Source organism: Alosa pseudoharengus, unplaced genomic scaffold (assembly GCF_046254945.1).
Source record: "Alosa pseudoharengus isolate Yale_2024_CS ecotype anadromous, Long Island Sound unplaced genomic scaffold, YU_APseudo_1.1 YU_APseudo_1.1_scf_10, whole genome shotgun sequence".
Classification (NCBI taxonomy): domain Eukaryota; kingdom Metazoa; phylum Chordata; class Actinopteri; order Clupeiformes; family Clupeidae; genus Alosa; species Alosa pseudoharengus.
The window spans coordinates 34,428,895-34,445,626 of NW_027468565.1; the positions used below are offsets into that span (position 1 = coordinate 34,428,895).

The following is a 16,732-nucleotide window of genomic DNA, read 5'->3' on the forward strand; positions in this document are numbered from 1 at the left end:
GCATTGATTAAAAACTGTAACAATAATAGTAGCCTACATGGGGTGGCATAGCAGGCTATCTGTTCAAGTCATAGGTGACACCCAAAATGAATGACCTCCCCTGACAAGAGTTCGCGATAGTAAGAAATTGTGTACATTGATGCACGGAAAGAACAGCCTAGGCCTACGCTTCTTCTCCGAATTCGCACATAGAGCTCACAATATCATATCCAAAAAAATTAAACGGATTTGCCAACCTCATCAGCTGTCTCGATTGTGTCACTATAATCCAACTTTTAGACCGTTATTAGTCCTCCATATGTGTTCTTTTTTTTAAGCAAACACCCCAGGCCAACGAGACAAGCGTGTAGCAGCTAGCTACAACATAAACAAAGCGGAACTCATGGCTGAGGTAGGCTAGGCTATCTTCTTGAGCCGTCACTGATTGAGACACAGAAAGTTCTCAAGAACACTATTAGCAGAGGTCTTTAAACATTTATCATCACACACATTAATTCATCGGACCTAATATTTGTAGTTGCCTTAAAAAAAGGAAAAGAAAAGGTGATAGCCCCCCCCCCCTCCTCCTATTTTTTTTTCTCATCGGATCTGCATCGATCTCAAATATGACATTTCTAAAATCAAATTGACGGAAATCCGTCCTACGACGGAGAACTTTAATCCTTGCTGTTACGCGCGAACGGTTTTAGTTCCGAAGACAAAAAGCAATGCATTAATGAGGCATGGTCTGTAGATCTTTGAAGTTTGGTATTGATCGGACAAAATTTGTGAACTGTGAAGACTTTTAAGTGTTTTTGATGAAATCCAATATGGCGGAAAATCCATCATTGCGGAAATTGACGTCATAGGGTGCGTTGAACTCGGCTTGGTCCAAGGATTCCAACGATACCTAATTATAATGGAATGGAATATGGCGGAAGATCCAACATGGCGGAAATTGATGTCATGGGATGCGTCGAGTTCGGTCTCATCCAAGAATTCCAAATATACCTTAATGTTCAAAATGTGGTGTACGGTTCAAACGTTAAGTGCATAGATGCAATAAAAAAATTTAAACGTTGGTGGCGCTAGAGCACTCCAAGTGCAGACTTGAAATTTTGATAAATTAAAGATATGACTGTACCGAATCATTGTGCCGAATATCCCAACTTTTTACTGTATGGTTCAATGGCAAATTAGCGTTTCGTTATAATAATAATAAGAATATGTAGAATCACTATGGGTTGCCTTGCAGCTTCGCTGCTTGGCCCCCAATAAGAAACAGTAGAAACACAATGGGAGCCTTCGCAGCTTCGCTGCTTGGCCCCCAATAATCCTGTTCAAGTACTGCAATAATCATGCTTTGTAAATGCTTGTGTTGATGGTTATGTCATAATTTGTAACACTCAATCTGTCCATTTCTTTCACAAAATCCACCAGAAGTCACCATTTAAGGAGTCATTTTTTCAACATTTTCTTTTGCCAGTCATACATCCACTGAGACGAGTTCCTGTTGCACTGAAAAACAAGATTGTGGAAGAACTGCACAGAATGGAACAACTATGTGTAATAACCAGACAACACGATCCAACTGACTGGGTGAACAGTATGGTCACCGTTGTTAAGCCAAACAAAATAAGGATTTGCATCAACCCGCAAGATCTCAACAGAGCCATCAAACGTGGAGCACTATCCACTATGCACTGTGGAAGAGGTCGTATCTGGTAGAGGAGCGTCTACCAGAAAACTCAAGGAATTAAAAGAACGAACGGAGCCAGAGCAGGGAGCATAGACTAAAAGAGGAGGGAGTTAGCCAGTAAAGTTAAGCAAAATATATCCTACATAACTATAACACATGTACATAAAGACGATACTTTTCGGGTCCTCTCTATAAAGATCCAACTTGAACGTAGTCCCTATGCATTTAATTGGGAACGCATCTGAGCACACACGAGAGGGAGAGAAAACGAGTACAAAAGCCTGTGACTGTTGATGCCAGCTCTGAAGTGAGAGAAAGTGGAATAGAACATTATGTCCAATATTCCAATATATGGTTTAATGTTCTGCATTATGTCCAATATTCCAATATGTGGTTTAATGTTCTGCATTTCTCATTAGTGGGTCACTTTGATACTAAAAGTATGATTCTATGTAATGACTGTATGATATCTGTACTGTCCCTGTGTATATCTGTGTCTGACTGTCTTTAGAGATAAGCGGGAATATTATGACTTTGCAGTGTTTTACTGTTCTGCATGGCTGCATCAGTAGCTATCTGCTCCGATTGCCAGGTTGCCACTAATCAGAGTCTGATTCTGTGTAGTCCACGTGAGATGGGATGACCAACGCCATCTCCCGTCAGCCTGGAAGGATACTTAAACCCTAACTATTTCCTTGTCTAGTTAGAGCAGCTGATGGATCTTTAGGTGAAGTCATGCTGTCTCTCCCTTGATGCGCATCATTGTAAATAAACTCTGTTCCTGATTTTTCATACTTTTGGTCTTGGCCTTTGGACTGGGTCTCTATTAAATCTATGGTATGGCTCGTGAGATATTCCACCGAGAGTAATGGGTGTGGAGATGGAATGTATGATTACAGTTCATGTAAATTCGCGTTGATTTTCTCGTGAACCGTTTATCACAGCAACTAGTACCATCGGAAAACTCAGATCGTGTCTCTCTCGTGGGGGCAGTGTTCATCTCTGGGGAGGCACTGCCTCCCCCTAGACACGCCCCTGGTAGAGTGTTTGAGTGTGGGTAGGGTGTGTTTTGTATTAAAGCTCTGCCCACTTGAACTGGATCTCCATGTTTGCTGAGGACTCCTGACATTTGTCCAGAGCTAGCAGGCCAAAAGGTTTAAAATCATGGTCCTTAATATTCCAGGTCTTATAGCCATGTTAGGCTTCTATGCTGCAATCCTGGCCACAGGAATATGGGCTTCCAAGAAATCCAAAGCAAAAAAGACAACTGGAACAATGACAGAAGTGGCTTTGCTAGGGGAACGCTCCATAAATCTGGCTGTTGGGATTTTCACGATGACTGGTGAGTGAGCTATCAGCAGCAGGGACGCTGGAACTAATTGTGACTTGGCATAGTGCTACTGAAGAAGGGCATATTTTCGTTCACATTGACAAATAATGTAGTAGTAACTTTTACATTCAGTAAACTAATAGTAATATAGACACATACTGTACAATAGAGACAACAATATACATATAGACACATATCAACATAATAGCTTACATAAATACAAATATACAAATATATATAGACTTCCGAGGGCCCTGACAATTCTGTGGAAATGCATGGATTCCAGTTTCTTCCAGTAGCAGCAACTGGAATCCATGCATTTCCACAGAATTATTTTTGGAATCTGATCCCTTATCATACCTGTTCATTCAATACTCTTCGCTTGACTTTCAAGATGGCTGCAAACGCTAAACTTTGTGAAGATACTGTCTGTATAAATCGTGTTGTAGGCCTAAGTAAACTACCAGTGCTTTTTCAAAGTTCTCAATGTCTCGTTTTAAATGTCAGGGCCCTCGGAAGTCTACCAATGAAGTGTGGAGATACGTTGAGCTTTGTAAATGGTGTAAAACAGTGATTTATTTGCATGGCTAGGCCGATGCCGAGGCACCCCCATTGAAAAAGCTTTTGGTAGCATCGCTAACTAGCGCCAGATTTTGGAGTGCAGGGGACAAGCCGAGATGGGCTATGAGACATACGTTCACACTCGGTATCATGTTTCAACACACTTTAGGTCAATATCACACCGGAATTCTCCTTTAAGACATGTGCAGACAGTGGCGCCGGCAGGCGTAATCCTATACGCACTGTGCGTACAATTTTTTCACGGCTTTATTTGTGAAATCATCTAGCCTAGCCTACAACAATACAAAAAAAAACTTGTGTGACAACTAGCCTATATTTATTGACTCATGTGCAATCTGAATATTGGCGTTATTCCGAATAAAACCGGAATATAGTGTGCATGGAAACCAGACTATAAAATATGAAAAAGTAGCATTGTCATGACATAATATTGACCTGTGACGGTTTTCGGGCGTGGCTTTGGATGGCGCTTAAAAACACAACGTTCCATTCATTCATAGGATAAACTAGATGTACCGCATAGCGGTACAAAATATGACCGCCGCTCAGTCCTGCACATCCATTCCGCGAAAATAAATCATATTAATGAATTTGTCTCCATCTTCTACTCCATCCCCCACTCTTGAAACTTTTGTGTATGCTTGTTTGGAATGTGTGTTTGCACACATTCCGCACACAAAGTAGCCTACTGGCGCTGCAAAGGTGAATAAATTTGTTTCTGGGCCAAAAAATCTGTAGCATTGTTATAAAACCTTTAAAATCTCTAAACAATCACAAGTAGGGCAGTTCATCACAGTCCATCCATTGCAACTGGACTGATGAAAGGTACACCTGTAGGCTACATTGTATTTGGGAAAAGCAGAAGGTAGCAGCATAATGTATTTATTTATTTATTATTAAACAAAACAATCCCTGTCAGTTCCATGCAGTTTTCAACAGCTATCAAGAAGAGAGGTCATGTCATGGATTTTTGTGAATGTTTCTTCTTCTACATATGCATAAGTTTAGTCATCTAGTTCAAATGATATTCAGCTTTATTGTCAATGCACAAATTAAATACCAGTAGTCTAAAACAAAATGCCGTTTTACCCAGTGGTGCAAATAACTGACATGTCCAAAAGGGCCTTCATGAAATGCGTTGCGAGACTGTTCACACATTTTAACGGGCAAAGTTGAAGAGCTACTGTCCGTTATTGTTTGTGAAAATAATATGCTGATTCATGTTCCCTTGCATTTTGCAACTATGAGGTCCATGGTTAAGCTCAATCTTTTGATTTTCACCCAGCCTAGTCCATGGTAGGCGCCCGATAGAAATATTGTTTAATTTTGCGATTATCCACGCACTGGCGCCCCCCTGCGACGTGTTCGCCCCCCGGTTTTAGAGCTATTCTAAATGCAAAAATGCATAGAGGGAGTTATGACAAAACCGTGACTGTTAACAAACTATAAGCTATATAAGGTAGGCCCTATGCTAGGCCTATTACACAACACAAATTGTCACTATGCTGGCGACCCAAATAAAATCTCCTTTGGAACCAATGGCTTACACCTTACAGTATCAAGCTGCCACCTCTTGGCGAAAAGTTAATAGTTTTGCATATCAGTAGTAATACATTTCACATAGCTGTGTGAATCACGGAAAGGGCGAATGAAGTGGACACTTCTAAATGGAACCCAACCCACTGTACAGTAGCTCAAGGTCTGTGGCTAAAGCAGCCATAATGAAAGCGTTATCATTGTTTGGATACTTCACACACACGTGTTTTTTAATCGCATAGACTACAACTACCAAGCTGGAATCAAAGCACATCGACTTCCCTCTCACACCCTAAACACGCACTTCGAACAAACAAAAAGCGTCTCCCTCTCACATAGGCAAAACTGTATATCTGACCGGTGTAACGTTGGTACTAAATCATCCATTGCAAAGAATGATTTTTGTAGCACGTGCAACAAATATGTGTAGGTACAGCCCTGCCCTGAATATTTATTTTGGCTTTCTTTTAATCCTACTGAATTTGTAATTATTGTAACGTCGGCGCAAAAAGACAGTGTTCGCGTTCTCCCGCGCAGGGGATCCTGGGATACGAGAGCGAACATTTGGGGGGTTTATGTCGTTATTCTCCTTAGTTTTGTGTGTAATGTTAGCGTCTTTATTGTAACATGTTTCCCTTTTAGTTCTCCCTCGTGTGTGATCCTTTTTGTGTGGGAGGCTGCGTCCTCCCCTGTATGTGTAGTGTGTGTGCGTGCTTGACCTGCCCTGTTTGCATTGTGTTCTGTGTCTTGGTCTTGGTCTAGCTGTGTTCCGGCTCTCGTTCCCAGTGAATAAACCTTTTGATTGGACAACTGCGTGGTTCGCTATCAAACCGTTACATTATGTATCGGCCGTTCTAATACCGATAGTATGTGGGTGCCTGTGTGTGTGCACCACCATCTACAGGCTAATGAGTGTACTCAACGTGCGCTCTAAAACATCTGGTTTAAATGGAGATGTAGATCATCACGGGTGCGTTAATAAATCTACATTGCGCGAGTTGACACAAATTATTCACTTTGACGAATTTATGTAGTTTCAGTTACTTTACTTTGAGCCATGCTCTTCCTTACTTGAATCACCTTTGAAAATAGAGGGTTGAAGTAGCCTATATGGGTGTTTGGGAATGAACGTTGACTCAGATGCTTTTTGAGACCTTGAGCAGAAATGTCCCAGCCTGGTGTTTAGGATGCATCATAGACAGGTTATCTTTCAGGTAGCCTATATATTTTCCATTAAAAAAACATCACGTAGCGAACGTGTTGTGGCTAACTCACTTAGCTCCTGTTAGTAGCCTAGGTTATGGTCATAAGCAAATGAGATGACAGTCAAAAGATACAATTAGTGCTGTTATCGATTTGCTTGGTAGCCTATAAACGCATTTATGGTTTTCTACAAATACATCAATAATCATATTGGCCTCCATCACTCAACCATGCTAACAGTAACATTATTTTACCTACGTTCTGCTATTGATAGGATTAACGTAGCCTACCTGCAGTAAAAAACCAAGCATTTCCGATAAACATTCTCAGATTTATTTCGCCTTCAAGAGGAAATGGGAATTACATGTCATGCAGAAATCATCCTACCCTTAGACGTTCTCCTGTAAACTACTGTAGCCTACAGTCTTGTCCTTGTAGGAAGCGTAGTGTCTTTCCAACCCACTTTAGATTAACTTCCAACAAAATTACGTCTCACTGCAACGATGCGCCATCTAGTGGACAAACGACTACTTATCGCCAATACTGGAAATGCAGCCATGATGATGATGATGAATATTTATTTTGTCTTTCTTTTAATCCTACTGAATTTGTAATTATGTATCGGCCGTTCTAATACCGATAGTATGTGGGTGCCTGTGTGTGTGTGCATGTGTATATGTGTGCACCACCATCTACAGGCTAATGAGTGTACAGTCACTAAATGTACACATAACTTAATTTTTTAGACCCCCCCATGGATGAAATTCTACGAAACTTGGCATACCCCCAGATAATGTCAGGTTAATCATACACATAAAATTTGGTGCAGTTCTGAACGTCTTTACTGAAGAGAGGGGCGATTAAAGCAGAATGATATTGCATTTTCATTTTTTACCGGGGGGGTGCAAATCACAAATGGGTGATTATGGGCTAGGTTGATGTGGGCCCTTGAGACCAACATACCATAAAAATGTCTTCATCCTCGGTGCCACGGTTCAGGTAGTTATTTAGGAAAAACTGCATTTTTTAGGTTTCCCACATACATAATAATAACAAGACGACAAACAGACAAGGCAAACACCCCTGTATCATAATGCCCCACTCCCTCCCCCTGTGGGATGTTGGTAAAAGCACTGTCCCAACGCGAATCGCGCTTCCGCATGGGACAGTGGCTGGGAAGCCGAAGCACCAGGAAGTGTTGTGAGTATGGTGAATGTTAACCGGTTTACAGGCGTTGTACAGCGAATGCAAATGGTAAATGGAATGACAGTGGGTACCACACTATGTGTTTAAGTTACCGGGAACAAAGAAAGACATTATTATAATTAACGCCGCTTTTGGCAAAACTAAAGAAAAATCGCGGCAGACTGACGCATGAATGAACGCCAAACTGGCGGCAAAACTCCCGACACTAACGATTAGACAAAACTGTACACCAAACACACTTTACACAACATGAAACAATACTTCAAACAAACACACAACATCGTTTATACGCCAGGGAGATGTGGCGGGTGACTGTGTGCGTATGGGTGCATGTACTGTATGTGTGTGTGCAACCGAGTGGAGTCTCTCCCTCTCTCGCATTTCAAGAGCGCACCAAAACGTCTTTAAAGTCCGATATAGGGAGAAGGGGGAAAGTTCAACTTCTCACACAGTCTAGGAGATCATGTGTCTGTAAAACATGACTTGCCTTTTGGTGTGGCCCAGGGGAGCTGCCTTGGTCCCCTGCTCTTTTCCCTATATATGCTTCCGTTGGGAAACATCATAAGTCAGCATAATGTAAACTTCCACAACTATGCAGATGATACCCAATTGTATATTTCTGTGGAGCCAACTAACCCAGATGGCCTTTGCTCCCTCACTGCATGCCTAACCTCCATTAATCAGTGGATGAGCACAGGGGCGCCTGCAGGAATTAATGCTATGGTACGCACACTCATCAACCCCCCCCCCAAAAAAAAAAAAAAAAAATCACGCGTGGACAATATTTATCTGTTTCCCGGTTTTAGCCCCGTGCATTGGTCAGCTAAAAAGTAGCCTGCATAGCATAACAACATCCACATGCAATAGTAATCAACGTCTACAATGACCTATTCAGCCCTATACAGGCTAACTGTACCTTGTTTTGTTCTGGCGTAACGTGACGTCTGGCTTTAAACAGCTGCAATACAGTCTAACGTTCTGACAAGTACACCAATTGCCTACCTTGTTCTTGCTCATCTGGAATAACTCCTCTAGCTTTGCATACTTTCTGTTTTCGTTGTTTAAACTTGTGATATCCATGATGAGTATTGAGTTAGTGAATTAGCTCAACATTGTGTGCTGATAACCATATAGATAGCCGAGTAAAAGAAAATAACAAGTAGCCTAGCCCAGGCCCGGAGTGGGTAATCGGGAGAATCGGGAGAATTCCCGGTGGGACGCTTCACTTTTGGGCCGGTCGAGGGGAAAATATTGGCATTTGTCACGTTAATCTCTTCTCTTAAAGTTGGCTACACACGTTCGCATTCTATGCCTAACACCGCAGCCTCTGCATGGGTTGTTCTCCCCTCCTAAGAAGAGTTAATTGGTTGGGTCCATATAGCCTGTCTTTCTCCTATGGTCTTTCCTAAAAAGTTTTCTCAGATAGCCTAGGGCAGCGTTTCTCAAACTGTGGGTCGCGATCCACTACTGGGTCGCGGAGGCATGCCAGGTGGGGCGCGAACTGACGTGAAAAACAGGAGTTTTTTTATTTTATTTTTTATCTGTAGCCTGGGCCCAGGTAGCACCCGATGCGCAATAGACGCACTGTGTTATTCACAGGGAAGCGCTCATGTCAAGGCAGCTTAAGTTAGTCCCGACCTACATGAGATTTTGAACGTTGTTGTGAGAGTGGTGAATTTCATCAAAACCCGGCCCTTAAAAGCGCGTCTATTCTCCGCACTTTGCGAAGAGATGGTAGCTGACCAAAAGGCTGTACTGTTTCACAGCAAGGCAAGGTGGCTTTCCCGAGGTAAAGTGCTGTCGCGTGTGTTTGAGCTCCGAGTCGCCTCTTCTTGGAGGAAGAGCGCATGTTTGAATCTGCAAGCACGTTCACTAATGAACATTTCTTGACGAAGCTGGCCTATCTTAGCGATATATTTGATATATCTTAGCGATACATTTGAGTTAAATGTCCAGTTACAAGGCAAAGACAAGCACCTACCTCACCTAGCAAATAAGATTATTCACCAAAAAAACTTGAGTATGGGACAGGCGCCTCGATCGCGACAGTATTATGCCTTTGAGATTTCTGAGCGAAATCGCTGAAACGTCTGATTGGGAGGCACTCTTGTGATCCCATGTATTAAACAGTAGGCCTACACATCACATCCCTGCAAAGTTTATTTCAAAAATATTTCCCAACCAGCAGTGCTCAGTATGACTGGATTATGGATCCATTTAATGCAGCATGTTGGTATTTCATTGAATATATTGTACAATGCTGTAAAATGGCCTATACTTCCTAATATGTTGCTGGAAAACAGAAATATGTGTGTTATGTATTTATTTATTATCATATCTGCAGCACCAGCTGATTTTAACTCTGTTGAAGAGGATATATTTAGTACGTGTCATTATTTCAATAAATTTGACAATTTTAAGCTTGACCTACCACTTTCTTAGAGCGATGAGGTCAAAGTGCGGAATGAAAGAAAAAGTTTGAGAACCACTGATCTAGTTTGTTAACTACCACAGTCACGAGTTGGGTCGCGATAGTCTGTCATTTTTAAAAAGGGTCCCCAGAAAAAAAGTTTGAGAAACACTGGCCTAGGCCTACCAGCCAGGCCGGCCCTACCGTAGTGATAAGCGTCAGAGGATGGATGGTAGAAAGATGCCATGAGGGACTGAAAAGGCCTGGTAAAAAATACGAAAAGTATTGGAGGGAAATGCTGCCAAATGTGCAATGCTTCCAATTTTTTTTGGAAGAGGACAGACATAAGTGGCAACTGGTAAAGAGAGATAGCCATGATTATAACGGCGTAATTGGGCTAATACACAGTAAAATTGTCAGAGTTGTTTTCAACTCTAATAGAGTCGATTCTGACTCTGTCATAGAGACCCATTGGTCCCACCCCACAGAGAGTAAATTTGACTCTTCTCCTAGAGCACATTTTTCAGAGTTAAATTTACTCTATAGAGAGTTGAAAAATCACCAAGATAAACTCCACAGGGAGTAAAGAAAAATCTACTCTATAAGCCAACAACTCTTTCCAGAGTCATCTTAACTCTTAATGGGGTAATCTTAGTTTATCTCTATTCAGAGTTTATTCCCAGCTACTCTTGCTAGAGTCACCATTTTGCTTGTCTTTATCAAGCTCTACAAAATCTGAAGGACATACAGACAAATTATTGAAAATATATTTATTACAAAATATTAAGTTAATGTATCAATATACAATATAAAAAGTTTCATTTTTTTTTTCCTTTTGTAAATGCATGTACAACACATTTGGCATCAAATGGAACAAAGCCACTAGAACATAATATCAAGTTGTTGTTAGTGATACATTAGCTTACATACCAATTTTACTCACTCTACAGCAGGGGTCTCCAACCTTTTTGGGAATGAGGGCTACCTGAAGACCCGAAATCATATGGAGGGCTACCCATTTGAAACAAACATACCCTCACCCCTTTTTTGCGAGGGTAGTCCTCCTAAATAATAGGCCTATGTGATTTTTACTTTTAAATTATCAATATTGTGTAGGCCTATAAGTCTTTATATATTAAGCAACTGTATTTTCAACTTTAATATCAATAGCCTATGCAACACTACCAACATTTTTGTTCAGTTTGTTCATTTCAAAGTTTGCATGGGGAATCTAATCCAATTTTTTTTAACAAAAAAAAAAAACAATATTTTTGTGCAATTAATAATTTGGGTTACAATTTGTACCCAATTTATACCCACCCACCATTATGAATTCAGGGGTTGTTTAAGTCCTGATTTCAGTGGACAATTCGGTTTTAACATTTCAATAGTAATCGCCCATACCACCCTAACATATGAAAACTCCTTTTAAAGTTATTGCACACCTGAAATCTCTCCATGATCTGACAAAAAAGGTCATGCTCAGTCCTGCCCAGTCATGCATGCCACAACATTTTCAGCGCTATTATGGCAGTAGCCTACGGAGGAGAAAAGGCCTGTGAGCTAAAGCAATTGTTTTTCAGTCCTTGAACAATCATGCAAGAACCGTATTTGACGAACATGGAATGGCCACAGAACTTTTGCAAAGATATGTTTCCATTGGCTACACCAGACGAGCAAGTTTTTCCCCCCTTTACTGTCTATGCATGCGAGCAGCGTGTATGTGCTCCGCTTCCGTTGTTGTTTAAAGATTGAATGGGAAACGGATTTGGAGCCAAAGGCTAAAATGTAACGCAGCTACAATTTGTAAGGTATCACCAATATTAATTTAATGTTACAAATGTATGGCTACATACATTCTTAAAATGGTTCTGGTCTAGACTTAAATATCTATTGAAAACTTCACAATGGAGCGTGTTTTTAGAGCGTGATCTGCAGGCGACCTGTTGGCTATTTTTAGAAGGTGCGCTGGGGGCGCCTCATAGCCATCCCGCGGGCTACCTGGTGCCCGCGGGCACCGTGTTGGAGACCACTGCTCTACAGCCTGTACTGAAACATTCTAGCATCACCGACATGTTTAAGTCCACACATTCTAACAGTGAAGCTACACCAGGCGCGTAAATGAAGCATTACGTTCGCATAGCGTCTGCTGCAACAATTAGCTGCCACTATAATCAATGGCGGTAGCTACATCAGACGTGATAGCGGCGCGTACGTTCGAAAAAAATAGACCATTCATTTAAAATGAATTTTACGCGTCGCGAACGGAACGCTTCAGTTACGCGCCTGGTGTAGCTCATACCTAAGGTAAGATCCAATGGATGGGGCCTAGAAGAGATTTTCAAGATGACTTAAAGTATGATTCATTTCCTCAACACTTTGCTTATCACTCAAAAAACTGAATAGTTTCCTTAACCTGTATCTCATGTACAGCAGAATGCATAACAGGAACCACTGTATCAAAATCTACCGCCAAATCATTACTTCTGTGTTCACTACAGTTATTTTCCAAAACATGAACATTATTAACGCTATACTCATGTAACATTTCCAAATGTTTTCTAAAAGCCAGAAAATGTCCCTGAAACACCCAGTCTCACCACACTTTAACCTGAGTGTTCTACCGGGACACAGCCCATGTGGTGATTCTGCTACCTGGATCCTTTTTTGCAGTTCGATGCTGGAGGAAGAAAGACCTTTACTCTGTTTAATAGGTATTCTCTTTGAACATAGTTGACCACCTCTCAAGAAGGTTCGCTGAAATCTCACCAAACAGTAACACAGTCTTGCTCAATCTGATCCATTACATCCACGAATCGAGAGAATGTTGCAAGCATATGAGGTGATTGAGGGTCATGGACCATTTTTTCTGACGATAATCAAACGTTCACCTTCAGCCGCACAACTTCTTCATCAGAAGAATGCTTCATTAGAGATACCGCCTCTCTCGGCTGTTCTTCATTCAGGACTGGCTCGGGCACATCTTCAGAAGCTGGTCCTCCATTATGTTCATTGTGTGCTGGACTTTGTGGTTCCTGAAGCTTTCCTCTGAATTGTTTTAATGCGTCAGGCCAGGTACCCTGATCGATCATAGAAATGTTCCTATAAAACAGTGTAAAGTAGGGTGAGTTCCAGCATTAAGGGGAAATCCAGCGATTTTCCAAATAGATCTCCATTTCTTGGGTCACCGAGTATGTAAAACGAAAACAATCGGTTTTACATAGCTCGAGTTGCTAAAGCCAGCAGCTAAAGCGACTGTGCAGCTACAGCGCTACACTCTGGGGTCATGAACATTGGGGCTCAGGAACATGCCCCTAGAGTGTAGCGCAGTAGCTTCCTGGCTGCTGCATTTCGAGCTAAGTGAATCCGATTGTTTTTTTGTTTTGTTTTTTTTCCCTGTACCGACAGTTCTCGGTGACCTTGAGAAATGGAGATCAATGTGAAATTCAGTGCACTGTAAACAATGTATTTGATCTTAAACAGATTCATTACAATTTGTATGCAGAAATACTTATGAAATGGTTTCATTTCAAGTTCAATCATTTAAAAGAGACAAATAATGCTGTTCATCTGGTGGTTGAGATGCTGGGATTTAAAGTCAAAAGTCAAGCACAGCATGACAAATCCACACACTCACATCTGTGCAAAATTATCTTTTTATATAGCTTTCGGTCATGGGCCTTTTTCAGGATTCCTGAAGAGGGTCTATGACCGAAATCTAGAATAGAAAGATCATTTTGCACAGATCTGAGTGTGTGGAATTTTTTTGAAGAAAAAAAAATACCTCAGTGTGGGTTTCAGTTTAGGTTACCTTTGTGTTAATGGGCAGCATAAAGATTTTACCAATATTTAACTAGGGAAAAAATGCCACTTACTTGCTCTACCCCATCATCTCCCTTGGGCTTATTTGGAGACAAGGCAGTGGTGTCATCTGAATCACATAATGCATCTACTACAAAGCAGATAGCAAAGGACAGAATAAATCAGTAATATAGTCATGTCCAGTACCTGTGACGGCTGTATGTCATGTAGTCTTTGATGGCTGAGATTTTTAAACACTAAATAGGCTCAAAGACGGACATAATCAACATCCACAAACCCCACAGAGTGGAATTCCATCAAAACAATGTGTTGCAACCGCTGTTGATATATTCACAAAACTTGTACCAAGTTTTAACTACATTCCATATTACAACTCACCATCATCTTCTGCAGGCTTCAGCTTTAATACACCACATTTTGGATCCTTCACCACATCTTCAGACACATAGTTGTCAATCTTCTGTACCAAACTCATCATACATTTTAGTCCAGCTTGGTGTTTGGCTTAAATATCAAATTTCATGAACACTAAAATAAAAATTAACAGAACATTACAAAAAAAAACTGACAATAGACTTAAACAATGCAACAATTGAATAAATCAGTACCTTGGTTAAATAAATCCTCTAGAGTGGCATCAGTTTCCACCATTTTAATGTATCTGGTCTGCCTGGTATTTAACTTTCACCAACATCCTGAGAAAACATAAAATTAAACATTCAGACAAAATCAACACTACTTTTAAAACAGTTTCTTAAAAAAAAAAACAGGTAACAACTATCTCAGTGACACTGACTAAACTAGTAAATGTGATGCAACAATTGAATAAATCAGTACCTTGGTTAAATAAATCCTCTAGAGTGGCATCAGTTTCCACCATTTTAATGTATCTGGTCTGCCTGGTATTTAACTTTCACCAACATCCTGAGAAAACATAAAATCAAACATTCAGACAAAATCAACACTACTTTTAAAACAGTTTCTTAAAAAAAAACAGGTAACAACTATCTCAGTGACACCGACTAAACTAGTAAATGTGGCACGTGCACCTGTTGGCACTTTGCACTGAACACGTGTCTTCTATGCTATCAATGATGCACATTCAGCAATCAACACATGTCCTTGATAGTCAATTAATGCAGCTAGTTTTGAAATAACCAACTTGTGAAGGCCAAATTCATGCTTATGGATGCCTGTTTTACGTGAAACAAGCTTTTTGGTAGAGCATGAACTTTAAGCTAATTTGCCCTATTAATGACTGTTAATGTTAAGTAGCTAACAACAGTAACTGTTACCTCATTAAGCTAACCATAGCCTTTATTTGATAGCTGATTTGCATTATGCTAAGCTGCCAATGAGAGCTACGTTGGCTGATAGGCTAGCTGCTAACCAAGTCAATGTTGACCATTAAAGACGATTATACTGGTATCATATTTGGTTGAGTAAATATTAACATGATAAAAAAAACGTATAGCATTGTACAATACAGGAGCACGAATTTACATGTACCTCATGTTACACAGAGGTAACGTTCATGTTAACTTTCAACCTTCGTTAGCAGTTAACTTAACGTTAACGTTAGCCCCTGAAGGTCAACACATTTCAGAATGATATCTTGACCATACATTTACGTTAAGTTACACTCCTCTTTCGCATCACCGCTTATTGTTTATCATTTTCGAGGCATACTACGGAACATGTGAAATAAATCTCTAGTAAGTGTATTTTAGATGAACATCTACTCACCTTCAACTGCACTTCAGAGAGATTCTTCTAACCAGGCTCCGTCGCGTCGCTGCATTCTCTCAAATGGAAGGAAGTGGGTGATAGGCTACTAACGTTCGTCTCTGACGTGAGATGCCAGAAGGCACGTTCCGCCAGTTAGTAATTTGTCTGAGCCCTTACACACTTGCATGTAACAAACATACAATAATTATAATTATTAGTATTATTATAATGTTTGTCCGCTTTGACTATTCTTTGTGAACAGCTATAGGCTTGATAACAGAGACTCCGTTTATAGATAGCTTAGCAGTATTTGCCTATTTTACTGTAGCACATGCTAGCCTACAAACTTGCAAGTAATTTTTTAGTAGCCTAGTCCAGAAAAAAATCTTAAAGCTACCGAATGACTTTGGAATAAACCAGAAGTAAACACTTGATTTTTTATGAATAATATCCAAATAATAATTAGGCAAACATCTCCCAAGAAATTTCTAAAATGGCGTCCAAATGAGAAAATGAGGTGGATGATTAACTCTTGTGATTTTAACTCTGTTTTTTAACTAATATGCTAGAGTATATTTTACTCCAACTGTAGTAAATGTAACTCTATTAGAGTCAATAACAGTCTACTCTGTCATTTTAACTCTTGGAATTTTACTGTGTAACCTACTGGACGTTGTAGCGTTGTCAACCTATTCGCAAGTAACATATTAAATGAATTAAAATATTAGCATTTTGGTATCATCCAATATTATGCAAATATTGATAACAAAACTCAAGCTTGATCTGTGTGCAGTAGCCTAGGCCTAAAAACAAAAGTAGCCTGAGCATCAGATCAGCCAGTCCCCCGCTGAAAATGATAGCCCGAAATTAACTATGACTATAGGGACAAGTAGAAAGGATAATAGAGTTAACCATATGAATTAAAGTTATTTTATGGAAGAAAGAACAGTAGGCTATGACAGCAGTAGTCTACATGATCCACCTATATGGCTTGTTTGCTCAGAAGTGGGTGTAGTAAAGGAGCAAATCACCAAACAACAACATGATAGCTGACCCATGCAGAAAAAACATGTAAACAATACAGTAGTTCAATATGCCTCTTAGTGGAATTGTGGGATACATTTCAAATGCTTTATTTCTTCCTTCCTGTTTTTGTTAACTTATCAACCTATCCTTGTGGAATAGTGGAATATTAGCCGATAATAAAAACTACAGGATAGTAAGAGCTCAAATGTTG

The 16,732-nt window shown here is 40.3% G+C and overlaps 1 protein-coding gene and 1 long non-coding RNA gene across 4 annotated transcripts in view; one reads left to right on the forward strand and one right to left on the reverse strand.

The window, feature by feature from the left end:
* The first annotated feature begins 2,835 nt into the window (after nt 1–2,835).
* LOC143106398 (high-affinity choline transporter 1-like) overlaps nt 2,836–16,732 on the forward strand; it is a 92,519-nt gene continuing 78,622 nt past the window's right edge. For both annotated transcript variants that reach the window (XM_076270674.1, XM_076270680.1), the window contains exon 1: nt 2,836–3,020. In XM_076270674.1, the coding sequence (XP_076126789.1) occupies nt 2,843–3,020 (178 nt within the window). In that variant the 5' untranslated portion in view covers nt 2,836–2,842. The remainder of the gene's footprint in view (nt 3,021–16,732) is intronic.
* On the reverse strand, nt 13,032–16,139 carry LOC143106420 (uncharacterized). 2 transcript variants are annotated; one of them, XR_012983685.1, is made up of 6 exons: nt 15,514–16,139; nt 14,605–14,691; nt 14,376–14,462; nt 14,146–14,295; nt 13,821–13,897; nt 13,032–13,047 (listed from the first exon to the last, which is right to left on the reverse strand). It is a non-coding gene; the product is annotated as an uncharacterized LOC143106420 (long non-coding RNA). The 2 variants fall into 2 exon arrangements; XR_012983683.1 differs by lacking the exon at nt 15,514–16,139 and having other exon boundaries at nt 14,605–15,111.